The sequence below is a fragment of the Trachurus trachurus genome, assembly GCF_905171665.1.
Source record: "Trachurus trachurus genome assembly, chromosome: 11".
Classification (NCBI taxonomy): domain Eukaryota; kingdom Metazoa; phylum Chordata; class Actinopteri; order Carangiformes; family Carangidae; genus Trachurus; species Trachurus trachurus.
This window is the reverse complement of record NC_139904.1, coordinates 28574500-28602166: the sequence shown is the minus strand read 5'-3', so window position 1 is coordinate 28602166 and position 27667 is coordinate 28574500. Positions and strand designations below refer to the sequence as shown.

Sequence of the window (27667 nt, the reverse complement as noted above, 5' to 3'; positions counted from 1 at the left end):
GTTCGTCTGATAAACTAAATACCGACGCACAGCTCCTCCATATAATGCAGTGAGATAGTTATTAGGAATAAATATAAACCACAAAAAAAAAAAAAAAAAAAAATCAAAAATTAAAAGTGCTTTCATTGAACCCCCATCCCCCTCCCCCCTTCCCCCACCCCCTTTTTTTCTCATTCAGGTTTTCAGTGGAAATGGATACAGATGTGAATATTCATGTCACCGCTCTTTGAATTCAAGCAGCTCACACATCTGATCATTAAAAATGTGTTTAAACAACATGGGGAGTGAATTCATTTACCACTGGTGAGGCCACCGGGCCACACTGCTTCTTTGTACCACACTCACTTGTAGGGATTTTCTTATTATTACCAATACTGGATCATTCTGGTTTACTACAACCTGGGTGTTAACTTCCATACTTTTGTACATTACTGCCTTTGTTGGCTATGATAACATTATATTCACCATCTGTTAACATAGCTACGTTCCTACAGTGGAGTTTGCACTGAGGAAATGCATTGTTCACGAAGATGAATTATCAGCTTTAGTTAATTATCTAAATGTCCCACATTTTACAGTTTTACACCAAGAAGATAGATGAGTGGTTTCAAAAACCATCAGAGTGTCCGTGTTACATCTCCTCTTCCAGCTTCTCTCTTTTATTCTTTAATGTTATTCATTTAAAACTGTTTAACTATTTTTAACTCTAAGTCTGACTCCTCAGGGACTCTGTACAAAAAATCATATTGTACCCTGCTTGCCTGTGCACAAAATGGCTAAATAAACTTCTTGAATTTTGGAATCAGAAGAGAGGAAGCTCTGAGACATTAAAGACACCATCTCTGAATATTGACCGTTTGCAATTTGTCCATGAGTGTACACCGAAACATTCAAGGTAAATTTGGTGTCTATATTTTTAAAGCATCACTTTCTAAATGAGACGTTTAAACAGCCTGTGTCGTACTGCACAGAGTAATGCAGTCAGTGGTCATGTTGATCCTAAGGCCACAAGCATATACAGTAATCATCAGTTACTGAAATTAATGTTTATATTCAGTACAAGTGTGTAGCATGGGTCGGTGCAGCGTACCACTGCATTTACTGCCTAAGCTGGTTTTATTGGGGCCGGCCTTATTAGGTGGAGCTCCTCATTCTTTCTGAAGTGACACATTGACTGTGTGGGAGCCTGTGTTATTGTGTCACAGTTTAAAGTCACATTAAAAAGCTATGTGTTGCTATAAATAGCATTTATGCTAGTTTACCCAGAATGCAGCAAACTCAATGCTCTGTCCTCCACCTCAGTCTTCTGATGTCAGTGTGTATTCTGTAAACATCATCATGTGTTATACATCGCCTCATTTCTTCATCAATCAGTAAGGCCATTAAAATGACAGGAAATGGTGCCCAAAGTCTGTGCCCATTTCCCAGATCAAATCATCTGACATGTTGTTTTATCTTATTCAAGTCCAAACTCCACTGATATTCAATTTATAATTAGCGGATGAGGCAAGCCAGATATTTATATTGGAGAAGCTGGAATTGAGACATTCTGCTTTATAAATGAAGCGAACTGAGAAACATCTGTTCCTCACAAACTAGTGAGTGAATCATTATTTTCTTATCATGCTCCACAGAGGAAGGAATGTTAAGACCAGCTCATTGTTTCTGTGACTCTGTGATGGCTTATTTAAGATCTACAGTGTTTTTTAAAGGGATAGTGCAGCTTTTTTTGAAGTGGGGTTGTATGAGGTACAAGGGCCATTAAGTATAATATCTGCTGGTGTTTCTCAGTGGGGGGGGGGGGGGGGGGGGGGGCAGAGACCTTTCTACTGCAGATATCATACTTAATGGCCATTTGTACCTCATACAACCCCACTTGAAAAAAAACTGAACTATCCCTTTAAGTTTGAATTTTATCATTCAAGTAGCCATCATGTAAATGTGTATTAACGAGTCTCTTACAGGGTTTGGATGTGAAACAGGAACAAGTTTTCAACCATTTCAGTCAGAGTCAGTGTTATTTAGCTAATATTAGCTAACAGAATCTCCTCCACTTTGGGGTAAGTTTTTTCCTACTTGTGTGGGCCGAGTGTTTCTATAGTTACCAGGACTGTGATGTGGCAAATCTGCCACTATTGTCACTGCAAACAGCATATATGCATGACGTAACTGAGTGGGCATAGTGAAGGTCACATAAACAATATTGGACATCATGGACAGGAATGACCCAAGTTGTGACAAACCAGATTGATCCATCTCTTCCTCACTGACAGTGTGAAGCGCTGTGGAATCAGAATTAAGTGTTTGTTTTTTGTGTTTAAGGCTCAGTCTAAATAAAAGTGCCCTGCCTTGATCGTTATACATTCTTTTTAATGGGTTAAGGGCGTGTCTGGGACCAATAGACTTTATCTTGAAGTCTGCAGAGAGCTGAGAAAGAGGAAAAAGCACCAACCACCGGCACCTGCAGTGCTGGACACTTGTGATAAACCGCCCACCCCACCCACACGAGCAACGACAAAAAAAATGAAATCTTATCTTAGAGCACCAAAGTTTGTTTGTTTTTTACCCTCCGAATTGAGGAAAACTGACGGCGTGAGTGAGACGTTTGTCTACAAATACCATCGCGCTGTAGGTTTGTCTTACCTGAGCATTCAGGGCATGTCTGCATTTGATGCTGAAACAGAATCAAATCTGGATGTCCGTATTAATGCTGGTGGTAAGGACCAGGCGGAGATCAGTTTCTTTTTTTTGTTTCTAAAAAAACATTCTACACACTGAGGCGACTGTGTTTTCATATTGGAGAAATGCACATTGTAAAAATCACAGGATAATGTCTCATATTGCATTTGGTAACAATTAGCACCGAGTCCAGGACGGTATTTGTAGACAAACCGACACCGACGGTCGCTTTTGACTTTCACTTTCTAAATGAATCCAGGGACCTTTTGGGGTCATTCCTGCTTTTCCGGTCTATCCTGGTGATTCCGTGAGAAGAGAGCGGAAGCTGTGATGTGAGTAGCCTGAGTCTAAGCTGCAGTGTTGAGCAGCAGCAGCAGCAGCAGCAGCAGCAGCAGTGGGTGTCGCACCTCTCCTCTTGATTATAAAGACAAAGCTTGTAGAGGACTGTGTGTGCTTGGAAACTGAGTGAAGTTTAAGCCAGGACACAAACAATGACTGTTCTAGTTATTGTTCCCTAGTTTAAAAAAACAAAACAAAAAAACAACAACAACAACAACAACAACAACAATCCCCCGTTATGTGACCATTTAGGTGAACAGTGGCTGATGAGATGTATACATGTGCTTGATAGGCCGAGTCCTGTGGTGTGTCTGTCGGGCCATCACGTGTCCCAGTCCAGCTCTCTGCAGGCGATACGGACCAGCCTGAGCTCCAGTTCAAAGGCGTCGGGCCTCTCCTGAGGGTTGGCCGACAGCATCTCCCTGATCAGCTGCTTCATGTGGCTGTTCATGCTCTTTTTCCTGGCGGGGATCAGCAGCTCCATCTTTGGGTTCTCTAACAGAGCCTCCCCCAGCGGGACGATCTCCGAGCCCTGCTGCACGTAGCTGCCCAGGAGCTCCTTCTGCGTCTCCACGTCCACGAAGGTGATGCGCTCCACCATGGCCCAGATGATCACCCCCAGGGCGAAGATGTCCGCCTTGGCCGTGTAGTGGCCCTCCCACACCTCGGGCGCCATGTAGAAGTCCGTGCCGCACGCCGTGGACAGGAAGCACTTGTTGACGCTGGCCGGCTCCTCCGGGTTGAGCCCCGAGGCCGAGCACACCTTGCTCAGGCCGAAGTCGGCCACTTTGAGGGTGGGCTCGGTGGAGCCGGCGGGCGTGCAGGCCTGGGAGATGAGGATGTTGTCCGGTTTGAGGTCGCGGTGGATGATCTGGTTGCGGTGCAGGAAGGCCAGCGCGCTGCCCAGCTGCAGCATGAAGCTGGTGTTGGTCTTGCGGCTGGGCTTGCGGGACAGCAGGTAGGCGTTCATGTCGCCGCCGTCGCAGAAGTCCATGACGAACCACAGGTAGTAGGCACAGCATGGGTCAAACGTGATCTCGCCTTTCAGAGACGTCTCCACCAGCTGCAGCGGAAACACAGGAAGAGAGAAGTCAGTCGACATGAAGCACAGCCACTTTCTGCACTTAGCACCTCCCACGGTATTATTAACACTTATCAAGTGTTCCTGAAATCCTGCTGCTTAGATTCTAAATCAAACCTGAACTAACTACAGGAGCTCTGCTCAGTTTCAGGACCAGTGATCACAAATAACATCCAACACATGGAGCCAAATACTCTGATTAGAATCGGTTTAGATGTCCAAACCAAATATAAACAGCTCAATCAGAATAAACAGGTCAGAGAGGTGGAATAAGCCTTTCTCTAAACACAAAGAAATGAAAATTGTGTCAAATAAACGGTGAAACTGAATGTTCTCTGGTTACGTTTTGTCAACATAAACGCGTTGCGATGTTTCTTCACTTGCAAATGCTTGAATGAAAGTGTCAAAACAATGAACAACTACTGAGCTAATCAGACCATAGATCTGATCTGTGATCAGTCGTGAGGTGTTTTGATTTCTAGAGTTCTCAACGGGCCTGAAAATTAAAATCCAGCCAGACCGGACTGGTAAAGCCCAGACTTGACACAGCTCACTAGCATTTATTCTTGACCCAAACCCAGCCGGACTCAGCAAAAAAAAAAAAAAGAAGAGGAAAAATGACCCGAGTTGATTTCTATTTAATTTTCGGTCTGAACCAGCGTGTCCCGCCGGGCTGTTCGGGTCAGACACGCCTGTTAAAGGGCATTTCCAGTCGTAATCAATGTTTACCTCAGATATCAGGTCACCTCAGTTCATTTCATACCATCCATACTCCCAACTGCAGCGTGTGGACGTTTAGAATTGTTTTTGTTCAAGAATCTATCATTTTTTCAAAGTTCTGGACTCCAGACTAATTTTAAAATTGTTCTGTGGTCGCAAGTAACATCCTTTTGACCATGGTTTAAATAAAAAAATTTGCTTTAAATTAATTAAAGCAAAATTCAGACTTACCACAGCTTCCGCATTGTTCCTTTCCAGGTCAGAGAACAAACACCTCAGAGTCTCTCTGCTGTTGTGTTCTCTGACCCAGAAAGGAACAATGTAAAAGCCAAATTTAATAGTATTTAAGAACACTCACGTTCTGAATAAATGCAGTGGCACATGTGAACACACAGCTGCAAGTGGCAACTGTTCCTTTGTGTCATCACTTACACAGGGCCTGATGGCTCATCATGGCTCTATATGGTCACTGGTAAATGTCTCTCGGACCACTCAAAGCGCTTTACACTGTTTGTCGCATTAACCCATTCACACACATTCGTAATGCGATTTTTCATTGCTAGAGCGCTTGGAAGGCTAATCATTCATCATCATTCACCGGTTGACACATCTGGGGGGTAAGTGCGGGTTCAGCGACTTTCATAACCACACTTTGACATGCGGACTGGAGCAGCAGGGAATCAAACCACCGCCCCGCTCTACCTCCTGACCTAAAGCTGCTGTGTGTATTTCTCTATGGACTCTTTGGACCAGTGGAATGTAGAGATCTCAAGGCAGCAGGAGGATTAGCTCATGTTAACCGGGAGGGGCCTACTTGAAGAAATGGAATTGATGACAAACAGCAGCAGCAGCAGCAGCAGCAGCAGCATGGTAACAGATACTTCTAACCCAATGCACAAGTGTCTTAGTAGAGGGCCACAGTGAGCCACTAAACAGCTGTCTGACAGCTGCAGTTCCAGCAAATAGAAACAAAGCAGAGCATCATCTCCAGAGCCGACAGACAGAGCTGAACAAGCACAACCTGGATCATCAGGTCACTTCAGTCTGGACTCTGCAGCTCAGCAGCCTGAGGAAAAGAAGATGTCACTCATAACAAAAACAGTTTTGTATTCACACCATGTTGTCTCCCACCTGCCTCTGTGGGCCATTTTTAAGGCCTCTGTTTTTTTCAGGAGTAAGTGAACTCCCCTCAGCTGACCATAAACCTGAGAGGGTCCATCCATCTCACATTTAATTAGGATTTAACGAGATGGAGTTTGATAGATGGTGTTTAATGAGGAACTGTGCAGGATTTTTACCTTAACTATGCTACATTTTTACCTTAATTAAAGAGCTTTGGAGTAATTGTGATGGTTTAATAAATGGCTTAACTTGTTACAGGGAGAACGTAGCGGCTCTTGGCTGAAAACCAACTTTGTGTCGCCGCCCCGGTGTCCCAGCTCTTGTCTCTGCAGCACTGTGACACAAACACACCCCATAACATGTAATCTCTTGTTTATGACAGATAAGACTACACAAATATACACATCGGAATGTGTAAATGATGAATAGCTTTATGTACCATTCTATTGATTGATTTAACACGGGCGTCGTTGCACAAACTAATGCACACGGCCGGGAGGAGGGTTAACAACAAAGTGGAGAAGTGAACAGACTTGCATAGTTCCCTTTAAATTATACATTTGTCAAACAATAACACAATAAATCACATAGAAAGTTTTATTAAAATCAGCGCCTTGTGATCGTTTCTTCATATGGTCGCAACTTTGCAGTCACAGTGAAACTGACCTTTGACTAGGGCTGTCCCAAACGATTATTTTTCTCCCGATTAATTTATCGACTATTTTTTCGATTAGGCCTAGTCGATTAGTCTAACGATTAATTTTTTGACTAATCTAACAATTATTTATTGGTTGACGATAAGTCATTTACAAAAAAACACTTCTGAACACTTCTCTTATTTAAATTCTTAAGATACTCTTTCTGCTGTGCATTCCTCTTCATAATCTTTTTTTTGGAGGGGAAAAACGGTGCCACATCAGTTTGCTTTAACCTGGAAAATAGACAGATAAAGCAGAGTGCACACTGAAATATTAGCACAATGATTTTGAATAGGCACATTGATTTAGTATAGTCATGGAGCAGACCAGTGTTTCCTCTAGGATGTTTTTTAAGCCGGGGGTGCAGGACATCACCCTCACTTACGATCTGCATGCTGTGCTGCATCCGGGTGCACAGAGAGCAGCAGCGGAGTGGATTAATTAAAAAAATTAAAAAGACAACACGAGGACGTGTTTACATAAAGCAGCGGAACCAGTGTTTCCCACAGGTTTGCAAGGAGACTGTGGCGGGTTCACAACCCGACGGTGTGTTGTACCTGTCGACGTATTTACGCCATCGACGTAATCGGAAACAACTCGACGGTATGTTGCACGTGTTGACGTATTAACGTCATCGGGACAGCCCTACCTTTGACCATCTAAATATAATGTCAACTGGGAGTCTGACCAGGTCATCGTTAAGTCCAAGTGAATGCTTCCGCTAAAATTTGAGCGCACAGTGTGACTGAGACATGATGTTCAGGAGAATGGGACAGATGGACAACCTGAAAACACTGCATCTCTAACACTGGCACTCAACCAGCACACAGGCACAGGCATTAAACAGTTATTCATTAAATGGACTCACAGCAAGAACTTGCAGACTAGATCATGGAAATAGGTGAAATAATGCATGAAGCTGAGATGGCAGTTAAAGCTGGTGTGGTGACAGAAAAAGGGAAGTTCATTTCAGTACTGAATAAATTGCAATAAAGTGTTAATTTCCGTTTAACTGCAGAGTGATGTTGAAGTCGACTGATCACCTGAAAACTAAAAGTGCGTGAACAAGAATAGATACAACGTGTGAAATGTGCATCCTGTTTACTCATCTATCGCCTGGGCAGCCGGGCACACGCAGACACACACGCGCGCGCACACACAGACGCTGAGATGCACACAGCTGTCAGCATAGGGCTCTGTGCACATCCTCAGGAATTGGGGAGATGATGACATTTATGGTCATGCAGTGTTTGACACCATGGATTGTCCTAAAGAGATCAAAGTGTATTGTAATGCAGGTTGACATGCAGCCATCACACACAGCACAGTCTGGGACCGGGTTACACAAAAGGGAAGAGCTGGTTTCATATCAGAATATATGTGATTAGACTTGTTCTCAGCTGGAAGGCAGAGTGTGACGCTGGCTGTCACCACCAGATTAAGACACAGATAATGTTGCTGTCGTTGAGCTACATGCCAGAAACAGTAGAGATTAAAAACACGAGAGCCAGAGAGAGACAGAGTCCCATCCTAGCAACAGCAATCCAATCACAATGTCAAGTGGGTGTGAATGTTTGCTCGCTGGTTCTGAAAAAGCTAATCAGACAACCCACTCCAATCTCTTCAAGCTCTCAAACCATCCAGTCAGCAGCACTGATGGAGAACAACGGCCTCTTAAGAGAGGAATGCAGCCGCGATGCCGCTGTGAGTGTGACCCCAACATTTTTCCACATACTCGCCGCTCCGCCGCGTCTCCGTTGCTCACACCAGAGTAATTTGCTCCCATTAGTAGTAGTAGTACTGTAGTTAGTAGTCCATTCAACACGACATGATATATACATACAATTTGGATTTCTATATTAAGTATGGCCAAAAAGGTGTGGGCTGAAGTACCAGCTTATTTTTGCCTACCCTACTTACAAGAAGGAAAGTTGCAGAAACAGAACAAGATCACGAGATGGCAGATTTTGTCTAAACTGAAAACAATATTAATCTAAGCATAATCTTCAATTTATACTAATAATTGGCTTACTTTATTTTAAAGCAGAAGTGAGTGATATATTTGTGTTAATATAAGTCTTAAATAGTTATATCTTCCGACAGCAATCACTTACATAGAGTGTTTGGACTGAAACACGGGTCTGTCAGTCACTCTGCTCTGCTCTGAGCCGAAGAGAAAACATTTATCGTATCCTACAGTTTTTATCCAATGAGGAGAGAGAACGGCATGCAGGGCTGTGTGTGCAGCCAAGGAACGCCGTGAATGTGGTGACGTAGCGACGAGGACTGTTGTGGTGCGTTCAAGGAAACTCGTATTTTTCCGACCGTGAAGTGGTACCAGTTCGATCTGGTACGAGTTCACGGGTCGGAAGTTACGAGTGGCCGTTATAGTGACTTTCACCGGTAAAACAGGTCGGAAAAACACGAGTGGGTTGCCTGGAACGCTACAAAGTCGTAAGTTGTGACTTGAAGCTGTAATTTACGATTTCAAAAGCCTGCCTGGAACGCAGCATTAGCGAAAACGACCGGATCACTCACTTCTGCTTTAATGTTTTGTATTTATTGAATAACTTAGTTTTAAACATATTTTTCAATTTAGTGACTGATGTGCATGTTTTTAAAGGGATAGTAGCTTTTTTTTTAAAAGTGGGGTTGTATGATCTACAAATAGCCCCTAAGTACTTTAATTGCAGTAGAAGACTCTCTGCACTCCTCCCGTTAGCAACGCCAGCCCATAGCCCTGCCCAGAGATTTACAACATACAGTGTTGTGAACAGACCCAAAGAAACGGCCTATTTTCGCGGCCTAAAAGAGGTTTTACCTGAAAAAAAATATACTTAACCAACTGCTGATCGGTGGGCGCTAACCCTGGGCGGAGGGATACGTGAGTTGGTTAGGTCCAAATAAAAACAGCGTTTTTCCTGCACTTTGAGGGGCTGGAAAAAATTATATTATAGCGAACAATGGAACTGTGTATTTTTTTCCAGGTTAAAACCTCTTTTAGGCCGCGAAAATAGGCGGTTTCTTTGGCTCTGTTCACAACACTGTATGTTGTAGGAATCTCTGGGCAGGACTATGGGCTGGCGTTGCTAACGGGAGGAGTGCAGAGAGTCTTCTACTGCAATTAAAGCACTTAGGGGCTATTTGTAGATCATACAACCCCACTTTTAAAAAAAATGCTACTATCCCTTTAATTATTTATCAAGGTTGTTCCACAAGTTTACTCCAATTGCAGATATGCATTTGCCTTTTGTGTTGGGTTACCATTTATCGATACCCAGGATTTATTGTTGTTTTTATCGTCTGTACCCTTTATGCATTTGAAATTTAGACTGACCATTGTTTTTTTTATTATTTAGCCTTGTCACCTGTGGTTATAGCCAAGCCCCTTCTGCAGGAGTTGGCTGATGACCACACCCACTCTGGGTCACAGCAATCGAGTAGCAACTTGTCATTGGCTAAACACCAAGACAAAAGACCTAGGTGTATCTGAATTATCTGTTTGACTCCCTGATGAAGGCTTGATGCCGAAACGTGTCGTAGTCATTTTAAACATGTCATTGTGACAATACCAGATTAATTAAAGGCATTTTTATTAACTCAAGAGAGTGTCTTGGAGTTTTTCTTTGTTTTACCATTTATCGATAGTTTGACCGGTCTATTGATTTTCCCCATTCAAGTCAATCAGAGCATTGCGTTGTGGCACTTCTCAGAACTACACAACAGGTCTATTTTTGCAGTCACTTCAAGTCGATTAGATCACCCCACACAGGAAGTCAAATGCACAGAGCATCCGGTAAATTTCAAAAAAAATATAACACAATGGATCAACTTCCAATTATCAAATCATCACTTTGTCAACATTAGTTTCACTGGCTGACACAGGCAACAAGTTGTCAGTGAGTCAGTGTGTTCAGACGGTAACACGATGTCATGGAGGAAGAAAAACTAATCATGGAGGTGGAAAACCACAATATTTTATTATATGACACATCCGTTCTACAAGAACACAAACAGAAAGTAAAAAAAAAACTAAAAAACGGAGTAATGTTGAAAGGCAAATAAACCTCAGAGTGATCTGTTGTTTATATTATAATCTGAATTTATACACAGCTGTCATCATGATAGTTTGTAGTTCTCTCATGATCTCAGGTCTCCAGCTGCTCTGGGCTCTGGAGACAGATCGAAGACGCAACGCATGCAGTGGGCGAGCGTGTGATCAGTCAGTCAGATCTTAAACGCAACGGAGACGGAATGGAGCGAATTCAGAGTGTGTAGAAAATGAGTTAAGAATAGTTGTAGATCTACTGACAGCAGGTTAATCGGCATGTGACAGGAAGAGATCAAAGTATTAGGGAATTCAGATTCAGACAAGGTGTCAATCGGCCGGTATGTGACCTCAGCTCAAATACCAGTTGAAGCAGTTCTCTCAGTCGAAGCTGGTCTGACTACACACCAGTAGTTTAACCGGTCAAACACATGCTCTGGATATGTGAAAGCAGCAAATCCCTGCTGTAAATACATGTCTGCAGATTGTTTGATAAGCCATTAGCCAAGGAATCCACTGCCCAGAGAGGGTGGAGGCATTTATCCCACAGTCGGTGCGGTCAGATAATTCCACCCTATTATCATTTGTTCTTTTCGAGGCATCTACTGGAACATTACAGAGCCATAAAAAAAAAGAACTGGAATAAAAGGGATTCTGGGAAAATGTCCAAAGCTGGCGCTGCAGAAAAGCGAATGAATGGTTTGACAATAGCCCTGCGTGTCACTGAGAGACTACAATCGAGCGCTGGCAGAGTGCCTGAGAGGCTGCAGACAGGTTGACGGGCAGGGGAGCCCCCCACTGACCCGCTCTGACCTGACAGCTGAGTCATGTGACTGTGGGGACGGACAACACCGATCCAGCCAGAAGCTTCCAGCTCTTCTGCTTCATCATCATCACCAACAGCAGCAGCAGCAGATGTGCAGATTAGTGGTGTTGTTGCCACACAGGACATGTCTGTTCTGATGTTTCAAGTCAGCAGTGTAAAACCCAAGGATGTGGGACATTGAAACATCCCTGGAAGCTACGAGTGACAGGCAAACAGCCAATCGTACTTGGGTTGCAGCACCGTCTCCAGTAGGGCTGTTCGATTAATCGATTTAAAATCGTAATCGCGATTATTTTGAATTGTAAAAATCGATTTTTTACTCCAGCTAGGGTAATTACGGTAAGCCCCCCGTTCATGAATCTGGGCTGCGCTGAATTATGTTAATGACTGCCGCCTCCTTCCTCACATCACGCTCTCCCACTGCTCTCCCCACACACTGTAAACAAGCATGTCGGCATTTTGCTAAGACCAGTGAGGATTTTGTTGCCAAAAAGACCAACGGCCCTTTTCCACTACACAGTTACAGCTCTCACGGTCCATTAGGTTCATTTAAACAGCACACAAAATAGTTTGTCATTTAACAAGAAAAACGTAATCGTAATCGGAAATCGATTTTTCAGAGAAGAAAATCGAGTTTTTATTTTTGGGCAAAATCGAACAGCCCTAGTCTCCAGGTGTGTTTATTGACAACAGGAGAGGAGATTCTAAACTAAGACAGTGTTTCCCATACATTCAATAAATTATTTCCGCCACGAATAGATTTTTCTGCTTTTGGCTCGACCAATGCAATATGTTTCGTTCATTCATCTGCTCATAGCGCTCTTTCTCTGTTCACACACACACAGACACGCGTGCATGCATGACAGTGGTGTGCGGTAAAAGCGAAACTCAAAATATTCTCTATGCAGGAAAAACCCCGCCATTGTGCTTCAAAATATAATAAATAATTGGATGTAAACAACATTATCAAACTTGAATGATTATTATATTTATTTGAATTTAAAAACCGATAAGCCTAAGTGCAACTGCCTTGATTTGAAATCGTCCAATTAAGAATCTCGATGCATTTTTGAGACGTTTTTTTGCGGCACCTCTAGTGCAGATCACCAGGGCTGCATTCCTTCCTTTAGTCCAAGTGCCAGTATTCTAAATTTGCAACCTCTGACTTTAATAACATTAACATCATCAATAAAACTAGATTAAGTAACAACAGTCACTGAATTACTGGGGGAAAAATACATCTCTGATTTAATTTATCAAGTCTAAATTGTCACAGAAAAATCTGCCCAGTCATCCGTCCCAGCAGCAACATGACAATATTTCATTCCTCTTATAATCTGTCTAGGACATGTCACAGGATATCATGATACACTCTGTAAATCAAAGCAGGCTTCCAATTCATTACAGAAATTACAGTGTTGGTCTATTTTAGGACGTGGCAGCATGTGGTGGACCAATGAGTGCTTTTCAAGCGCGACTTAAAATGTCACTGGATTCCTTCCCAAGCTTGTTGTCTCATCTCTGTGACAGGAATGTTTGGCCCCACTTCTCACAAGCAACGATTCATTTTGTAGAGCATAACGAGATCTGGCTTTGATAATGTATGCTGACACATTAGGCTTGGACCACCACCGGTGCTGAAGGTTAAGGTTTAAGGTTGATTTTCACTTCCTTCTGTTGCTCTAAGCCTCACTGAACCACAGGAGCTGTTATTGTAATGGCCTGACATTAACACAGTGATGTTTTCACCTTATTAATCACTCAGCAGTCTACTCAGTGTTTTCCAAAAGCGTATACTGTAGCTGTTGCACTGACAGCTTCAGTAGCAATGTTTTCTTTTCATTTCACATCTGTAACTGTAGCTCTATAGCTAGGTGGGTGTGTTACTTGTTTTATATCTTCATAGAAAGTGTCCAAAAATGAATTCATCCACTAGAGAAGTAACTTAAGTGTAATACAGTCAAATGAAGAGAGAATCATGTTGGTAGCTGTCATTCTGAAAAAGCTAGTTTGTCAAATGTAAACAAACATATGCTAAAAAAAAATGGGGTTTGAGTTGTGCCTGGAAACTTACTCACTATATACTATAGTAACACTTCTTATTTACATTGTCATGCTGCAAATTATGGGAATTGTAGTTCCAAAACCTAAGGGAATGATTTTCCTTGAAATATAATGAGGACAAATAAAAATCAATAAAATCCACTGATAGTAACTTTTCCCATGTTCCACTAATCAATATTTTAAATTATATGGGTCAGAATGTCCCATCTAAAGTGGGCTTGTATTTCTAAACATAGGCACTCACAAAGGAGGGTGGGGGTACAGGTGCCATGGAAATGTAGAAGGCCATCTTTCCACAGTGCCTCCAACAAACCCACAATTATGACTTTGATACATACCGGCCTAAATATGTTGATACTGAAATGAAAAAAAACTGCTGTCGATACAAGACAGTGGATGTGAAAATAATCCATAAAACAACAGATTCCTCCACACAGGTCAGTCTGCTGCAGGTGTCAGTATCAGAGAACACAGGCAGAGTTTTCCAAACTTCTACAAGCACCTGTCACTGCAGAGCAGAAAGCTTCTGCTCCTCCTTCATGTTGTTAGCAGGACTTAAGCTAATGCTAACACTTGTTTCTTAGCTCTAGAAAGATGCATCTTTGTTGCACAGCAGAAGCTTCCTGTTTGGTAGTGGTATGTCCTGCTAGAGGTTCAGAGAGCTGCACCTGTGTGTCCTCTGTCCTCTGTGTCTCCTGGTCAAGTGCATGTGATCTGTCTGTGTCTGCTGAAATCCTTCATTCCTGCTGCCATCAAGATGCACAATGCCATGTGTTAGGCTATACACTTTTACTTTGTATTTATAACATTTTAGGTTATTTATTGCTCTGTGTGTTTGTGTTGTCTTTTTTTGTCATGTGTTCTTGTAAGCTGCTGGATGACTTGAATTTCCCTCCAGGGGGAAATCATTTTTCTATTCTATTCTATTCTTCTATTCTAACACTCACTCTGAGGCACAGACTGTCCAGCACAGTGCAAGAGTCAGTAGGTTTGTTGGATATGTTGCCTCCCTTGGTCTGTGTGGGTGTCAAACATCTTTTACACATGGACACTGGGCTGTGTTGGATACGAAACTAAAATGTTGTCATATTTGTCTTCATGTTGTGTCTTTTGTCCAAACTCCGTGGACACGTATTTCCACCTGTTATGTCTATGGAAGAGGTGCAGTGTGATTAAGAGAAGAAAGTACAGTCTGCACATCCAATGTACCAGCAGGAGCAGAGGAAACACAGCTTTTATTAAAACGCGGCCCTACCAATAAAGTGGGGCATTCCACTGTTCTAAACTGCAGGGTTTATCTTGATACTTTTTTAGTATTGATGTATCATGCAACACTACCCTTCAGTGCATCTCTAAACACCTGATTGGCTCTTGCTCTCAGGTCTGGCTTCCCTGCCTTCAGCAGTGGAGCTGCCAACTGTCTCTGACTTTTAGATACCTGAGGTCTCTGACTGTCTGTCACTGCTTTTATAGGGACTATAGCACTTGTTTGAAAGCTTTTATTGCACTTAAATGTAACCAGCTGTCAACCTGTCTCTCCTTATCTCTGCTCCGTGCGTGTGGGGAGGGGAGGGGAGGGGAGGGGCCGTGACACCCACACAGTGAAACAGAAAGCAGGAGGGTAACACAAGTGTACACACCAGCAGACGTCAGAGGAGACTCTTACACTGAGCTGGGATTAAACAGGTTCAGGCCAACTGAGACAATAATGACCAGCAGCAGCCATGAAGCTGGGACGCTCCTAATGGTCCATACCATTAACCAGTGTTAGCAACTTTTAAGTAAGCAAAAGCAACATGTTACTGCTCAAAGACAATATAGCTATGACATCTAGGGCTGCAACTACCGGCAATGATTATTTTCATTATCAATTAATCTGTTGATTATGTAAACGATTAATTGATTGGTTGTTTGGTCCATAAAATGTAAAACGGGAGGAGTGCAGAGAGTCTTCTACTGCAATTAAAGTACTTAGGGGCTATTTGTAGATCATACAACCCCACTTTAAAAAAAATGCTGCTATCCCTTTAAAAACATGCACATCAGTCACTAAATTGTAAAAATATCAATCAGTGTTTCCCAAACCACCAGATGACGTCCTCAAATGTCTTGTTTTGTCCACAAACCAAAGAGACACTCAGTTTATTGTCACAAAGGAACAAAGAAAGCAGAAACATTCACATTTAAGAAGCTGAAATCAGAGAATTTTGACTTTTTTTTTCTTAAAAAACGACTCAAACTGATTATTTGATTATCAAAATAGTTGATGATTAATTTAATAACCGATTATTGTTTGATTAATCAATGAATTGTTGCCGCTCTAATGACATCACTCAGTTATAACCATTCAACAAATGAATGAGCCACACAGTGACATTATACCAGTCATATGATATTGACTTCACAGTATGGCTGTGCACAAACTTAGCCAAGCCTTGGCGCCACATTATAGAGAATTACAGCTACGACTTAATGACTGATGAGATGTCTTTCTGCGTCCAGATTGTGTCCCCTCATTATCCACTTTGGTGATAATCCATTAAAGTCATTAGAGAAGCCTTCTGGTTTTGGCGTATTCCTAACACCTGACACTCTGAACCAGCAGCTCAGCTCTGCCCACAAGGCATGTTGTCACTGTATAAACACAAAAAAGGTCTACACCTCAGCCCTATTGTCTCTAATACCACACACAGATATCTGGCCTATCAGGCTGATATGATATGTCCACACACAAAAACGGCAGAAATTGTCCAAATGTAAACTTGAGCTAGCTTTTACCCCGGTGAAAGCACATCCTGATGATACCATCACCCACTGCACAATACGTCACGACTAACTCTAACTAGTGTTGGGAACAGCAGCTCTTCTGACAATACTGAATCCCTAGAATCAGTTCATTAAGAAGATTTGTTCAAAAAATCCGTTCACTGAATCGTTCAGTGCTTGGCCTGACTGCACGGTGCATCATCTGACTCCCAGCCAATCAGGATTCAGTTCAAGACTGAGCCCTGAGGTTTCCATTCACTGTGTAGGCTAGTACGCTCACTGAGCAGACTGATAGACTTGCGAGCGACAAAATGACACGTTCGCAAATGGCACAACACTACTTTCAGTACTACGTTCCGTAAACAACACATTCACAAACGTATCATCTATTGCCTGTGGTACATTCAGTGAACGTATCGCACAGTGCACATGAGCCCTCAGCCCTGAGTGACAGTGCGTACAGTGAACGCATCACTGACCATGCACCGTTCCCTCACACTGAGTCTCTGCCACCAGATTTGCGAGTGATTGAGTGATTGACAGACCACACTGCAGTTCCACTGCCGGCCTGCACGCTGCTGCTGAGCTCAACTGAACTGAGAAAAGAACCAATCAGGTCAGGAAGTGATTCCATTTAGAGCTGAACGATATGGACAAAATTTCATATCTCAATATTTATACCAGATAGATACGATATGACTATGGTCTCAGGGAAAACTGAGCATTCTTCAAGAAAATTAATAAAGCTATTATAATACCAAAGGATGTAGAGCTGCTGCAGCTCTGCTGTGACTTACAGTCTCACAGTCTTCTTCAAAAGACAACATAATAACAAATGGATGCAAATACTCAGAGCCACCAAACTTCTCACCGCCACCAGCTCACCAGTCAGAGTTTTGTTTTGTTTTTTTCAGGCTTTTCATGCATTTATTTTGAAAGGACAGCTGGAGAGAGACAGGGAGGGGGAGAGAGAGAACGGCACGCAGCAAAAGAACGGCCAGGTGGAATTGAACCCAGGTCGCTGCAGCTCTACCAAGTGAGATACAACTTTTGCTTCTCATCGTATTTAATCAAAGCTTCAATCGAGCGTTTCAGTGACGGTGAGCGGCCTGGCGCTGCTTCAGAGTCGGGGCAGACGCACAGTAACTGTCGCTGTTGTTGCCTTTGCGATATTAATATCGTGCATGTTCTAACTAGATATAGATACGATAGCGATATATCGTTCAGCCCTAATTCCATTCAGTTTGTTCACTCAAATTCATTCCTTAGAACAACACAACACTCAGAGACTCACTTCCATCCTGAATTCTGGGGCATTTCCATCCAATTAACATAAAACTTATCTCACAGCTAGGGATGTCACGATTACTTGTTTTCACAATTAATCGCCGTATTAAACGCCACAATTAATTGATCGTAAAGATTCCTAAATATTGTCACTTTCCAAAAAAGATTGTCGGAACTACAGTATATCGGCAGATGTGCACCAAAGTAAAGGAAAATGCACAGATACTGGTCCATTTACCTAGCGTAACACTTCATTGATAGGAATTTAAATGTAAGTGTCATTTGTAATTTAAAAAATATATATTAAAATAAACTTAAACATTTGGTATAGATGACAATTAATGACTTAAATATCTCAAACACTTCCCCCTGGGGATTAATAGCTGGTCCTATATTAAAGGGATAGTTCACCCAAAATTGAAATTGCACTCATTATCTACTCACCCTCAAGTGGACTAAGGGCTGGGAGAAGTTTCAGAGTCCTCCGTGGCTTCTCTGAGTTACAGGGGGTCTCGGCGTAGCAGTGCATGTCCATATAACGGTTGCAAATGGATACCAACTGTCTTCGTAACAAAAAGACACACCAAAAAACATCCAAATACCTCCATGCTGCTCGTATGTTTTGTATTGTTTTGTAGCGGAAGCTTCTTGAAGCTCCTCTTCCCGGTTCGTCAAATTTGACGAACTGGGAAGAGGACAGACCCTGGTTTGTCCAAATTTGACGAACCAGGAAGAGGAGCTTCCGCTACAAAACAAGCTTGAAATATAGACTTATTTCATTTTTTTCGGGACAATTTCGCATTTCGGGGATTCAATACAAGACGGACATTACATACGAGCAGCATGGAGGTATTTGGATGTTTTTTGGTGTGTCTTTTTGTTACGAGGACAGTTGGTATCCATTTGCAACCGTTATATGGACATGCACTGCTACGCCGAGACCCCCTGTAACTCAGAGAAGCCACGGAGGACTCTGAAACTTCTCCCAGCCCTTAGTCCACATGAGGGTGAGTAGATAATGAGTGCAATTTCAATTTTGGGTGAATTATCCCTTTAAGAGATTAGTAATGTCATTATATTTAGTCTATATTTGATTTTACACATTCATAGTGTTGTGAAATTTATTAACGCCTAATAATCGTAATACTGTGATTATTTTTCTGACAATAATCGTACCAAGAAAATCTATAATGGTGACATCCCTACTCACAGCAGAGTTACAGTAAACTCTACACTGTCAGACTAGAGTCAAAGCCGTGTCCTCACCTCCAGGTAGAGCGGGGAGCTGGAGCCGTGGTTCATCCTCTGGGCCAGCTGGTCCCGCTGCAGGATGCATTCCTCCAGGTGGATGACGTTGGGGTGCTGGCTCTGGATGCTGCTGAGGGCCCAGAACTCGCGCAGGGCCAGCTCCACGTTCTCCGGAGAGTGGCAGCGGATCTTCTTCACCGCCACCCGGGCCCCCGTGCGCTTCACCGCCGCCTCGTAGACCACGCCATAGCTGCCGCGCCCCACCTCCTGGATCAGCTCGTACTTCGGCTGGCTGCTTACCATCCTAGTCCACACTGGGGGGGGGGTGGAGAAGACATGGGGGGTTAGACATCTTGTTTTCTTACAGTTTAGCAGACTTTGAACCAAAGACTCCAGTCTGAAGCAACACCAGCTGCCTCTGTGAGACTGGATACATACACCACTGATAACAGCACAGGACTATTACGCATGAAAACTTCAAATATGACGTGATGGTTCTCGGGCAAGTTCTGCAGTAACGGGAAGCGTTGCTGTTTTTCTACGATCTGTAAGTGGATTTATTGACGTTTATTTGCGATGGATATCTGTGACAGGAAAGTAGAAATCACATTGAATCTAAAAATAAATGCATCAAGTCTGCGTGCTCACATTAGTCTGAGTTATAACAAAAAAAACAGAGTCTGACGCTCTTTGTGGCCAACAGGTTTTTAAAGTTCCCTAACTGCCTCCACGAGTTGTGAGACAGTGCTGCTGCTGTGTCGCTGCTGCTGAAACCTGTTAGGAAATGGGCCAGATGCAAAAGCTAAAGTCAAACTAACTCAGCAGCACGCCAGCTTGCACCTGTTTCTTTCACCCTGTACACTATACTTTCTTGCCTGGGCTAAGTTCGCCAACTCTCGATCGTGCGATGAGCAAGTGTTTTTGAATATCGAAATATTGTGATTTTTTAGTGTACCGAGGAGGGACAACAATCATAAGAGTTTGATGTCAACTGTAGCTGGACAAAACCTCCTCCTGCTACTGTTGACATCAAACTCTTACGATACATCACAGGAGCCTTACATTGCTAGCTTGCAAGTCTTGTATGTTAAGTGGGTGTTAAGTGATGTTAAGTGGAATGCCATTCACCATATTTCCCCAGGGCCTATAATTCCCAATGATGACATACTTGAGATTATCCAACATTATCTCATCCTTCTAGCCCACCACAATGTCTTTTCCTCTAAGAAACTTTAAAGGAACATTGTGTAAATTCTCCTGTTATCATTCACGAAATTTGATTATTTAGTTCAAAAGTATATTTTTCATTAATCAGTAATCCCCCCCATCAACAAAGTGGAGTGTTCCTTTCAGCTCTGAATTAGCCGTTCATATCATTCATATCTCCATGGAGCGGGTAAGCTCGGTGCTGGCTGCCATGTGGTGTCGCCATGTTTTTACGTTCAGTGACAGCGTGACGGTAGGAAACCACGGAAACTCAGCGGAGACACCGGAGCTGACGGCTCAGGTCAAGGTGGCGCCTGTGAAAAGTCACCGCGGTAACGCAGTGAGGAGGAATGGAGCTACACTGATGCTGCATTCAGGTGCAGTCGGGCAGACGGCCGTCGGTAACAAACCAGATGTCATTTAGTCACAGAAGTCCAGAGGAAGCCGGTAAAACGTGGGTCAGGTAAACAATATGATATGGCCATGACAACATATTGTCACATGTATTGTTTTGCCTCGTGCTGACCGACCACTTGTTTACGCCATTACTTGCAGCGGCTGTCATCTGTCTGCCGTCTGCCCAATTTCACGTGAATGCAGCATGAAAAATACGATTATACAGCCGCAACGCTAGATGGGAGTAAATCCTACACAATGTACCTTTAAATTCCTCTATGAGTTTCACATAGAAGAAGAAATCTGTTTGACTCCACAGTGGGTGGTTCTCTCATAATCAACGTGTGTTCTAGTTCCCCGAAGAACAAACAAAGTTTTGTTGAGATAAATACAACAGCATCTCTTCTTGTTTCTCTTCGTATCGCTTCAATCTCTTCAACCTCTCCGCTGGAACAATGAAATGAAACAATTCACATATAACCACACAAAACACAATCAACGGCTCTGCAGTACACACACATACACACACCTCAATGACACTATACACTGGAGCCAACCCAAATGACCACAAACTGCCATCAGGTTTCACAAACTGGTATCTCTTTACACCTTGTTCAGGCGTCACATGTCCTGACGTACAGTAGCCGCTGTACATGTCAAACACACACATGATGTTCCCCAGAGCCTCCAATGGCACCATACAAATGTAAAAAACTGAAAGCATGGGAAAAGTCATACTCCAACCAGACGAGGCCGAATCAGACCATCAACGTCACTCATCCTTATCATGTAGTAGCCTACTAGTTACATAATCCTGATCCACCTGCTGGTCTGAAAAAAAAAACCTCCAAGGTTGAAACTTTGGACTTTTTGGAGAATTTGTTATTCTAATGAGTTTTCTAACAGCAAACAAACAAAAGGGTAGATTTCACAGAGTATAACAGAGAACACTCCGGACTCAATGAATAACTACTCACCTTTGTTTCCAACACACCTGCACCTGTATTCATGTAGCACCATTATACTTCTCCTTATTCACTACACATACTATTACTTTAAATGATGGATATTCTTATTCAAAAATGGTCTCTATGTTATTCCTTCTCTTATTTTTCTATTTGCCTGTTGCTGTGACACAATAATTTGGGACAGTAGGATAAATAAAGTAGGCCTATATCTTATTTTATCTGATCAAAGTTCAAGCATACAACTTTTACTGCAACTATTTTTATATCCACAATTGCTCTGAGGTTTCCGAGTAATCAAGTAATTTCTTACCCCTCAGTAACATTTTTATTACTGAATAAAATCCAAAGATGCTGATTATTAGATGATAGAGCTTGGGGCATGGTTAACTCTTGTACTTGACAAATGACCGAGCACTCATCATGTCAGCATTGTTTTTCATCCTCTGTTAATTAATCACAGGTTTTATGTTTCAGCTCTACTTCCTCCTACAGAATCAAATTACTGGTATTGATTACATATGTAGAAGTGTGTAATATACAGCATTAAGATAACCCCAAAGTTTGACACACAGTGCAAGTTAGCACTGTAGCAGCCAACAGTGCAGCGCTGTCACGCAGTAACAATGACAGGGCAAGTGACGCTGACACTGTTCAACATTTTGGCAAATTCGCCTACAGTATAGCCATAATCCCTAGTCATAGGGGTGGGGTCATACGGTACAGGTCATCAAATACACAATCCAACAACGCCTAAATAATCTCATGGACAAGTTGTGACACGCACATTCGCCATGCTATGAAATAATGCTGTATAATTATGTAACATTACGACACATTGGAACTACTTACACTTTTGAAATCACTCCGCCCTGCTGACATGTCTGGAATGTAGTTCCAACTATGCATTTGCCTCGAAAACAACTCTGTCTCATTATTATTTAATAGCATGGTAAATGTGCAGGTCCCAACTTGTCCACGAGAGCGTTTTGGAGTTGTTGGATTGTGTATTTTATGACTTTGATGAGGGACAAGGGACCTGTACCGTTCACTTCCTGTGTTCACTGAGCAGCTCACGTCTCTGCCCCGCCGATCTCCAAACAACATGCGCCGACAATTAAAGGTAATGAACCTACTGCTATGACTAGGGCAATTGGCAAAAATGTGCAAAATGTTGAACTATCCCTTTAAGTACCCGGCGTCTACACAGTATTAAAACTTGGTGTTAACATAAAGATTGACAACACTGTCAGTTGATGACAGCTGGCCACGTTACTTTTCATAGTTACTTTTCCTAACTGAGTTAGCAACTGAATTTCTACATAAAAAAAGTAACTAATTACCAGGAAGCGTAACTGTTGCGTAATGTGTAAAAATGTGTAAATAACGTACACTTTAACGATGTACTATATTTTTTGACAGGACTATTTGAGTCAAGCAACGGCACATTTTATTATCAGTAACGGTAACGGCGTTACAACTGGGGAAACAGTAACTTTTCTGATTACTCGTTACTGAAAAGTATAGCGCCGTTAGTAACGCCGTTATTCCCATCACAGGTTGAGGATAAGATGAACAGTGAGCAGGAGTCTGAGGAGAGAAGCTGCCTCCCACACAGACAGACAGGACGGTAGCCAGCAGGCTAACGGGATAATTAAGACACCCACTGGGCTGATTGGCTAACAGGCTAACTGCTAAGTGGCCTGGCCACCGTCAGCTCACGGTGTTGTTGGTGAGCTAACGTTAGCTAATCACGTTAACACCCGCTAACAAAGAGTCCAGCTCTCGCCAGCACAATCGACATGTATGTCTGCACCAGGCTTATATAATTCAACCCCAGCACAAGTTCACCGCCCCCTGAATTCAACTAAACAGTGGTGCGTTCAGGGGGCATGCATGGCAAGTACTGGCTATTGACAGTTTATTGTCCTCTGTGTGTGTGTGTGTGTATGTGCGCGCGCGCGTGTGTGTATGTGTGCCATCAAGCAATCCAACCAGATTCCTCCAAACACACACACACACACACACACACACACACACACACACACACACACACACACACCTGCGAGCCAAGTACACAAGTAAGCAGAGCAGCCAGGACAATAGTTGAAATGTAGGACGCAGCGTTTGTCCTGCTGAAAGTTGACACCTCTCCGGTCTCACCTTGGAGTCGTTTCTCAGGGCTTCATTTGTTGTCTTCCTCTCTCTCCCTGGCAGCCATTACCGCCGCGCCGCGCACGTTCTGCTCGCACAGTCAGACCGGGGAGGTTTTGTCAAACACTGGACGTGAGAGCGTGCAGCTGCTGTGCAGTGCAGCGCAGCGGTGGCCAGGATGAGACGACTTCCGCCTGCTCTTTTCAAAATAAACTACCTTTTAAAGTACAACACTGTAAAACCAGAGACGAAGGACTTTGGTAAAACTCAGGCAGAGCAGATTAAGACCGTTGCCTGTTGGGATGATATTCCCCAGAACGTGTCACTAAAAAACCTCATGTATAGAGCTTTTACAGTCTATGGTATAGAGATGTGGAGATGTTTCCACCCATAACATACAAAATAAAATAAAAATAAAAATAAAAACGTCCATTAAAACCAAACCACTTTTAGGTTATAACAACATTGAACTCCTTAATGTATAGTCTACAACCTTTGTCCAACCCATAAGAGCCTTTCAAATAAAAAGAACTAGCTGTGTTTTTATTTGTTTTTATGTTTTGTTTTGTTTGACAGTTAATTAATCGGTCAATCAAAAATGCAGACTTACAATCAATATTATTTCGTTCTAGTTTGTGAAATAGTTGTAGAAGTCTAATAGGCCTACACCAAACCAAATCCCATCTGTTATCCTTTTTTATTAGCCTACGTTGTAGCTACATATTAGCAGTTTGTTGCTGTTGCTTTGTACCAACCCTCGCACCGTTTCTCACATGGTTACCTGTTTTCACTGTTAGCTAATTAGGCTACATATCAACCTTATACTGACAACTTCTCTAGGTTGATACATTCTTGAGGTGTATTTTGGAGGAAAATTACAAAACTTCCGGCCATACCTCAGGCTAAATGTGGCTAACTTTACGTACCTTTTTTTTCAGCAGCCAGGCAGCGAGTCCTCCCTCTCAAGCCGAGCTGTCACTTGCAGGGAGTGAACACAAGCACAAGAACACCTGCATAAACCTTTGCAATAGCCTACATTCTAATGGCCCTGCAATTCAATCAAAAACTTTAAATTGCGTAGGCCTACTTAAAACAGTGAAACAGTCTGCTAACTTGGTTGTAATTATAGGCTACCCCATATTACCGTACATTTACTGTTTGCTGTAAATAGCCTATGTATGGAGATGTTTTCATTCTGTTGTGTTTTTCAGGATGACACTGTGGTGGCAATGACTTGAGGCTTAATAAGTAGGCTAGAGCTTAACTGTAAAACAAAATTTCTATGGGAACCATTGCCATGTCCACTGTTCATACCTAACTGAGATTTCAGCAGTTCAGCCAGTTACTAGGATAGTGTCAGTCCATTCCATTGCTGTGGACACAACATCTAACCACTTGACAGAGCTTCAGACTTGGCAGAAACATTCACTGGGATTCACAGAATGAACTGATTTGGGGTGTCAAAGATGGTGAAAAACAAAATGGAAATGAAATGTATGCATTGCAGAGGCTGGAAAAACCTCAACCTTCTAAAATTCTGAAACCGACAAAGGAATTGATTTGTGTTTTTCTACAGTTTCATTACACTAAGACAACAGGGATTCAGTCATGCTAACATGTAGGCTATGTTTACATACAGAGTAAAATCATTAGTTTCCAGGCAGTGATGAGCAGGTGGGCTGGCAGACAGAGCAGCAGGGTGACACCCTCTTTAATGAACGCAGAGCCACTGACATCAGCTCCCAGAGGAAACACCACCTTTGGCAGCTACTGCAGTGTCAGTGTTTTTTTATTTTCTCTTCCAAGAAATTACTCTTATAAATCATTTCACAAACCAAGTAGGTATAACTTTTGGGGATGCATTTAAAGAGACGATGCATAGCTTCCTTCTATTGTCTTTTCATTTAACTAATTAGATTTTTATGTAAAAAAAAAAAAAAAAACCTCATTGTTTTGTATACTGGATTGAATATTGAGAGAGAAAGAGGAGGACAGAGAAAGACATATAAATAAACATGCATATTGTGCCAACAAAGTGTCTTTTTTAGTAGAGTAGTAGAGTAAATCTCTGTAGCCCTCATAAAAGCAGACCATTTTTCATCTTGGTGGAGCAGGCTATTATTCTGACTGATGTCAACCTGATTCTCCAGATCAGTGAGTTCCTCCTCATGATGGTGCTGCAGGAGAAGGAACACAACTAGACTTGTACCTGACAGAGCGGATGGGCCACAGCTCCCTCTACAGGCTAGATGAGACATCTGATCATTACCTGCAGGCTCTGGTCCCCCACTGGCTCGCATCAGTCTGGATCCATCACAGCTGGCCTGCCGGCATTTGTGGAGGACATCTTCCATAGATCAACAATGGTGTTAGTAGGCCTACCTATGTCTTGATGTTGGGATGTGTAGATCGAAAATGTGATCTTAGCTTCCCAGAGCAGGATGAAGTGATACAAGAAACAAAAACAAGTCTTTTCTACTTTTGATCTTTAATTTTCCATTGTTTTGCAGCATCAGTTCAAAGTGATACAATCATACATGTGCAATCACAACTATTTACTGAGTTACATAGCTGCAGCATCTCTGGACACATAACCCTGAGCATGAAGGAAAATCCAACTTTAAACTTGTACTCATGACAGTCAACATGAACATCACCCCATGTGTGTGTGTGTGTGTTTCCACTGGAGAGTACAGATGAAAAATATCAGAGAGCATCTTCTATTCATGAAATTCTTTTGTATTTCTCTTTGTCCAAAGCATCACTTTGGTCTTCAGTAGCCTATAATACGTATGTCTTATTAAACTGTCAGCAACAACAAAAGCATAAAGATATCAAAAGTATTGTAGGTGGCATATCACAATGGAAATGAACAAAGTAATAAATATATAAACACAAAACTAAATAGACAAACATTGTACAATACTTACAGAATTGGTTTATGGCTCGGCTATTCTCAAGCTATCCATATTAAAACCAAAAATCACATCTGAGGTAGACTGGTATAGATTTTTGACAAGACAATTTCTGTCTCGATCACACAAGAAGTAACACAACCAACAAGAAACAAGACAAATCACAGGGACTTCACCTAGAGGTCACTGTAGTGCAGCATGACATGCAACATTATGAACTCAAGTACATCATAGAAACTGATCCACACTGATGCTTCCAGCCTCCTCTGTGTTCAGTCCCTGTTCACATAAAGCTAATCTATCACTCTGCTCTGTATCATGCAGACTCATGGTGAACAAGACAAGTAATATTTACAATACAGACAATGTCAAGGTTACTTTTAAAACATAGTGCCATGCTTGCTTTGACCTTTAACCTAAGGAACATGTCAGTGGATCAGTGTCACCTATTATATCCATAAGAAGTGCAAATGATTAAGACATTAAGACATCTTCATTTGGACAACTCTTTCCATTAAGTAATCAGCTGTTCATAATGCTGTTACAGTATAATCAGTGTATCTGGTGCATATTTAGTGATGAATGCTTTGGTGAAGCATATTTCCCTCAGATTTGGAGTGAGATGTCATCCAGCAACAAAAACAACCAGAGGAAAGGCCCAGACTTCAAATCATATTTCAGCGTTTAGGGAATCGCACATAATTATCCTGTTTTCCAGAGTGAGATCCTGCTGTTTCCCCCACAACTAAATAGGACAGCCTAGTTACAAAGAAGCACGCCTCCCTGCATCTTTAAAGCTCACTAATTACCACATTTTATCCTGCTTCTTTAACCCATCACGCAAAGCAAAATGTAGAAAGATCTGTTCTATACATTGTTGAGGAACAATAGCCGTCCTCCCAGCAGCTGCAGGAGGCTGCACACAGTCACCGAGCATAGCTGCTGCTAAAGAAAGAAGAATAGCATATAGCTCGCTTTTACTTTCATGTCTGTGTATAGATTAGTATAAATATATAAATTAGGCATGCTTTTCCCACTTTGAGCAGAGCTGTGGTAGTGCCACTGTTCATGCTTTCACTTGGCTAAACATTTTTAGCTCCAACTCCATAATAGCTTCGCTGATATGAGATTTTTATTAACTTTCTAGTGTCAC

The 27667-nt window shown here is 42.3% G+C and overlaps 1 protein-coding gene across 1 annotated transcript; it reads right to left on the bottom strand.

Moving 5' to 3' along the window:
• Positions 1–2467: 2467 nt before the first annotated feature.
• pdik1l (PDLIM1 interacting kinase 1 like) lies at positions 2468–23701 on the bottom strand. Its single transcript, XM_083981758.1, has 3 exons — positions 23609–23701; positions 18897–19192; positions 2468–4081 (listed from the first exon to the last, which is right to left on the bottom strand). The coding sequence occupies exons 2-3, from the start codon at positions 19179–19181 to the stop codon at positions 3341–3343; spliced, it is 1026 nt and encodes a 341-aa protein (XP_083837884.1). The 5' UTR covers positions 19182–19192; positions 23609–23701; the 3' UTR covers positions 2468–3340.
• Between the last annotated feature and the right edge of the window lie 3966 nt (positions 23702–27667).

What these genes read in the sequence shown, in the direction of transcription:
- pdik1l (XM_083981758.1), bottom strand. Translation starts at nt 19,181, where the DNA reads ATGGTAAGCAGCCAGCCGAAGTACGAGCTGATCCAGGAGGTGGGGCGC. An exon ending in GCTCCCCGCTCTACCTGGAG is followed by an intron (nt 4,082 to 18,896) that starts GTGAGGACACGG and finishes TTTCCGCTGCAG; the next exon opens with CTGGTGGAGACGTCTCTGAA.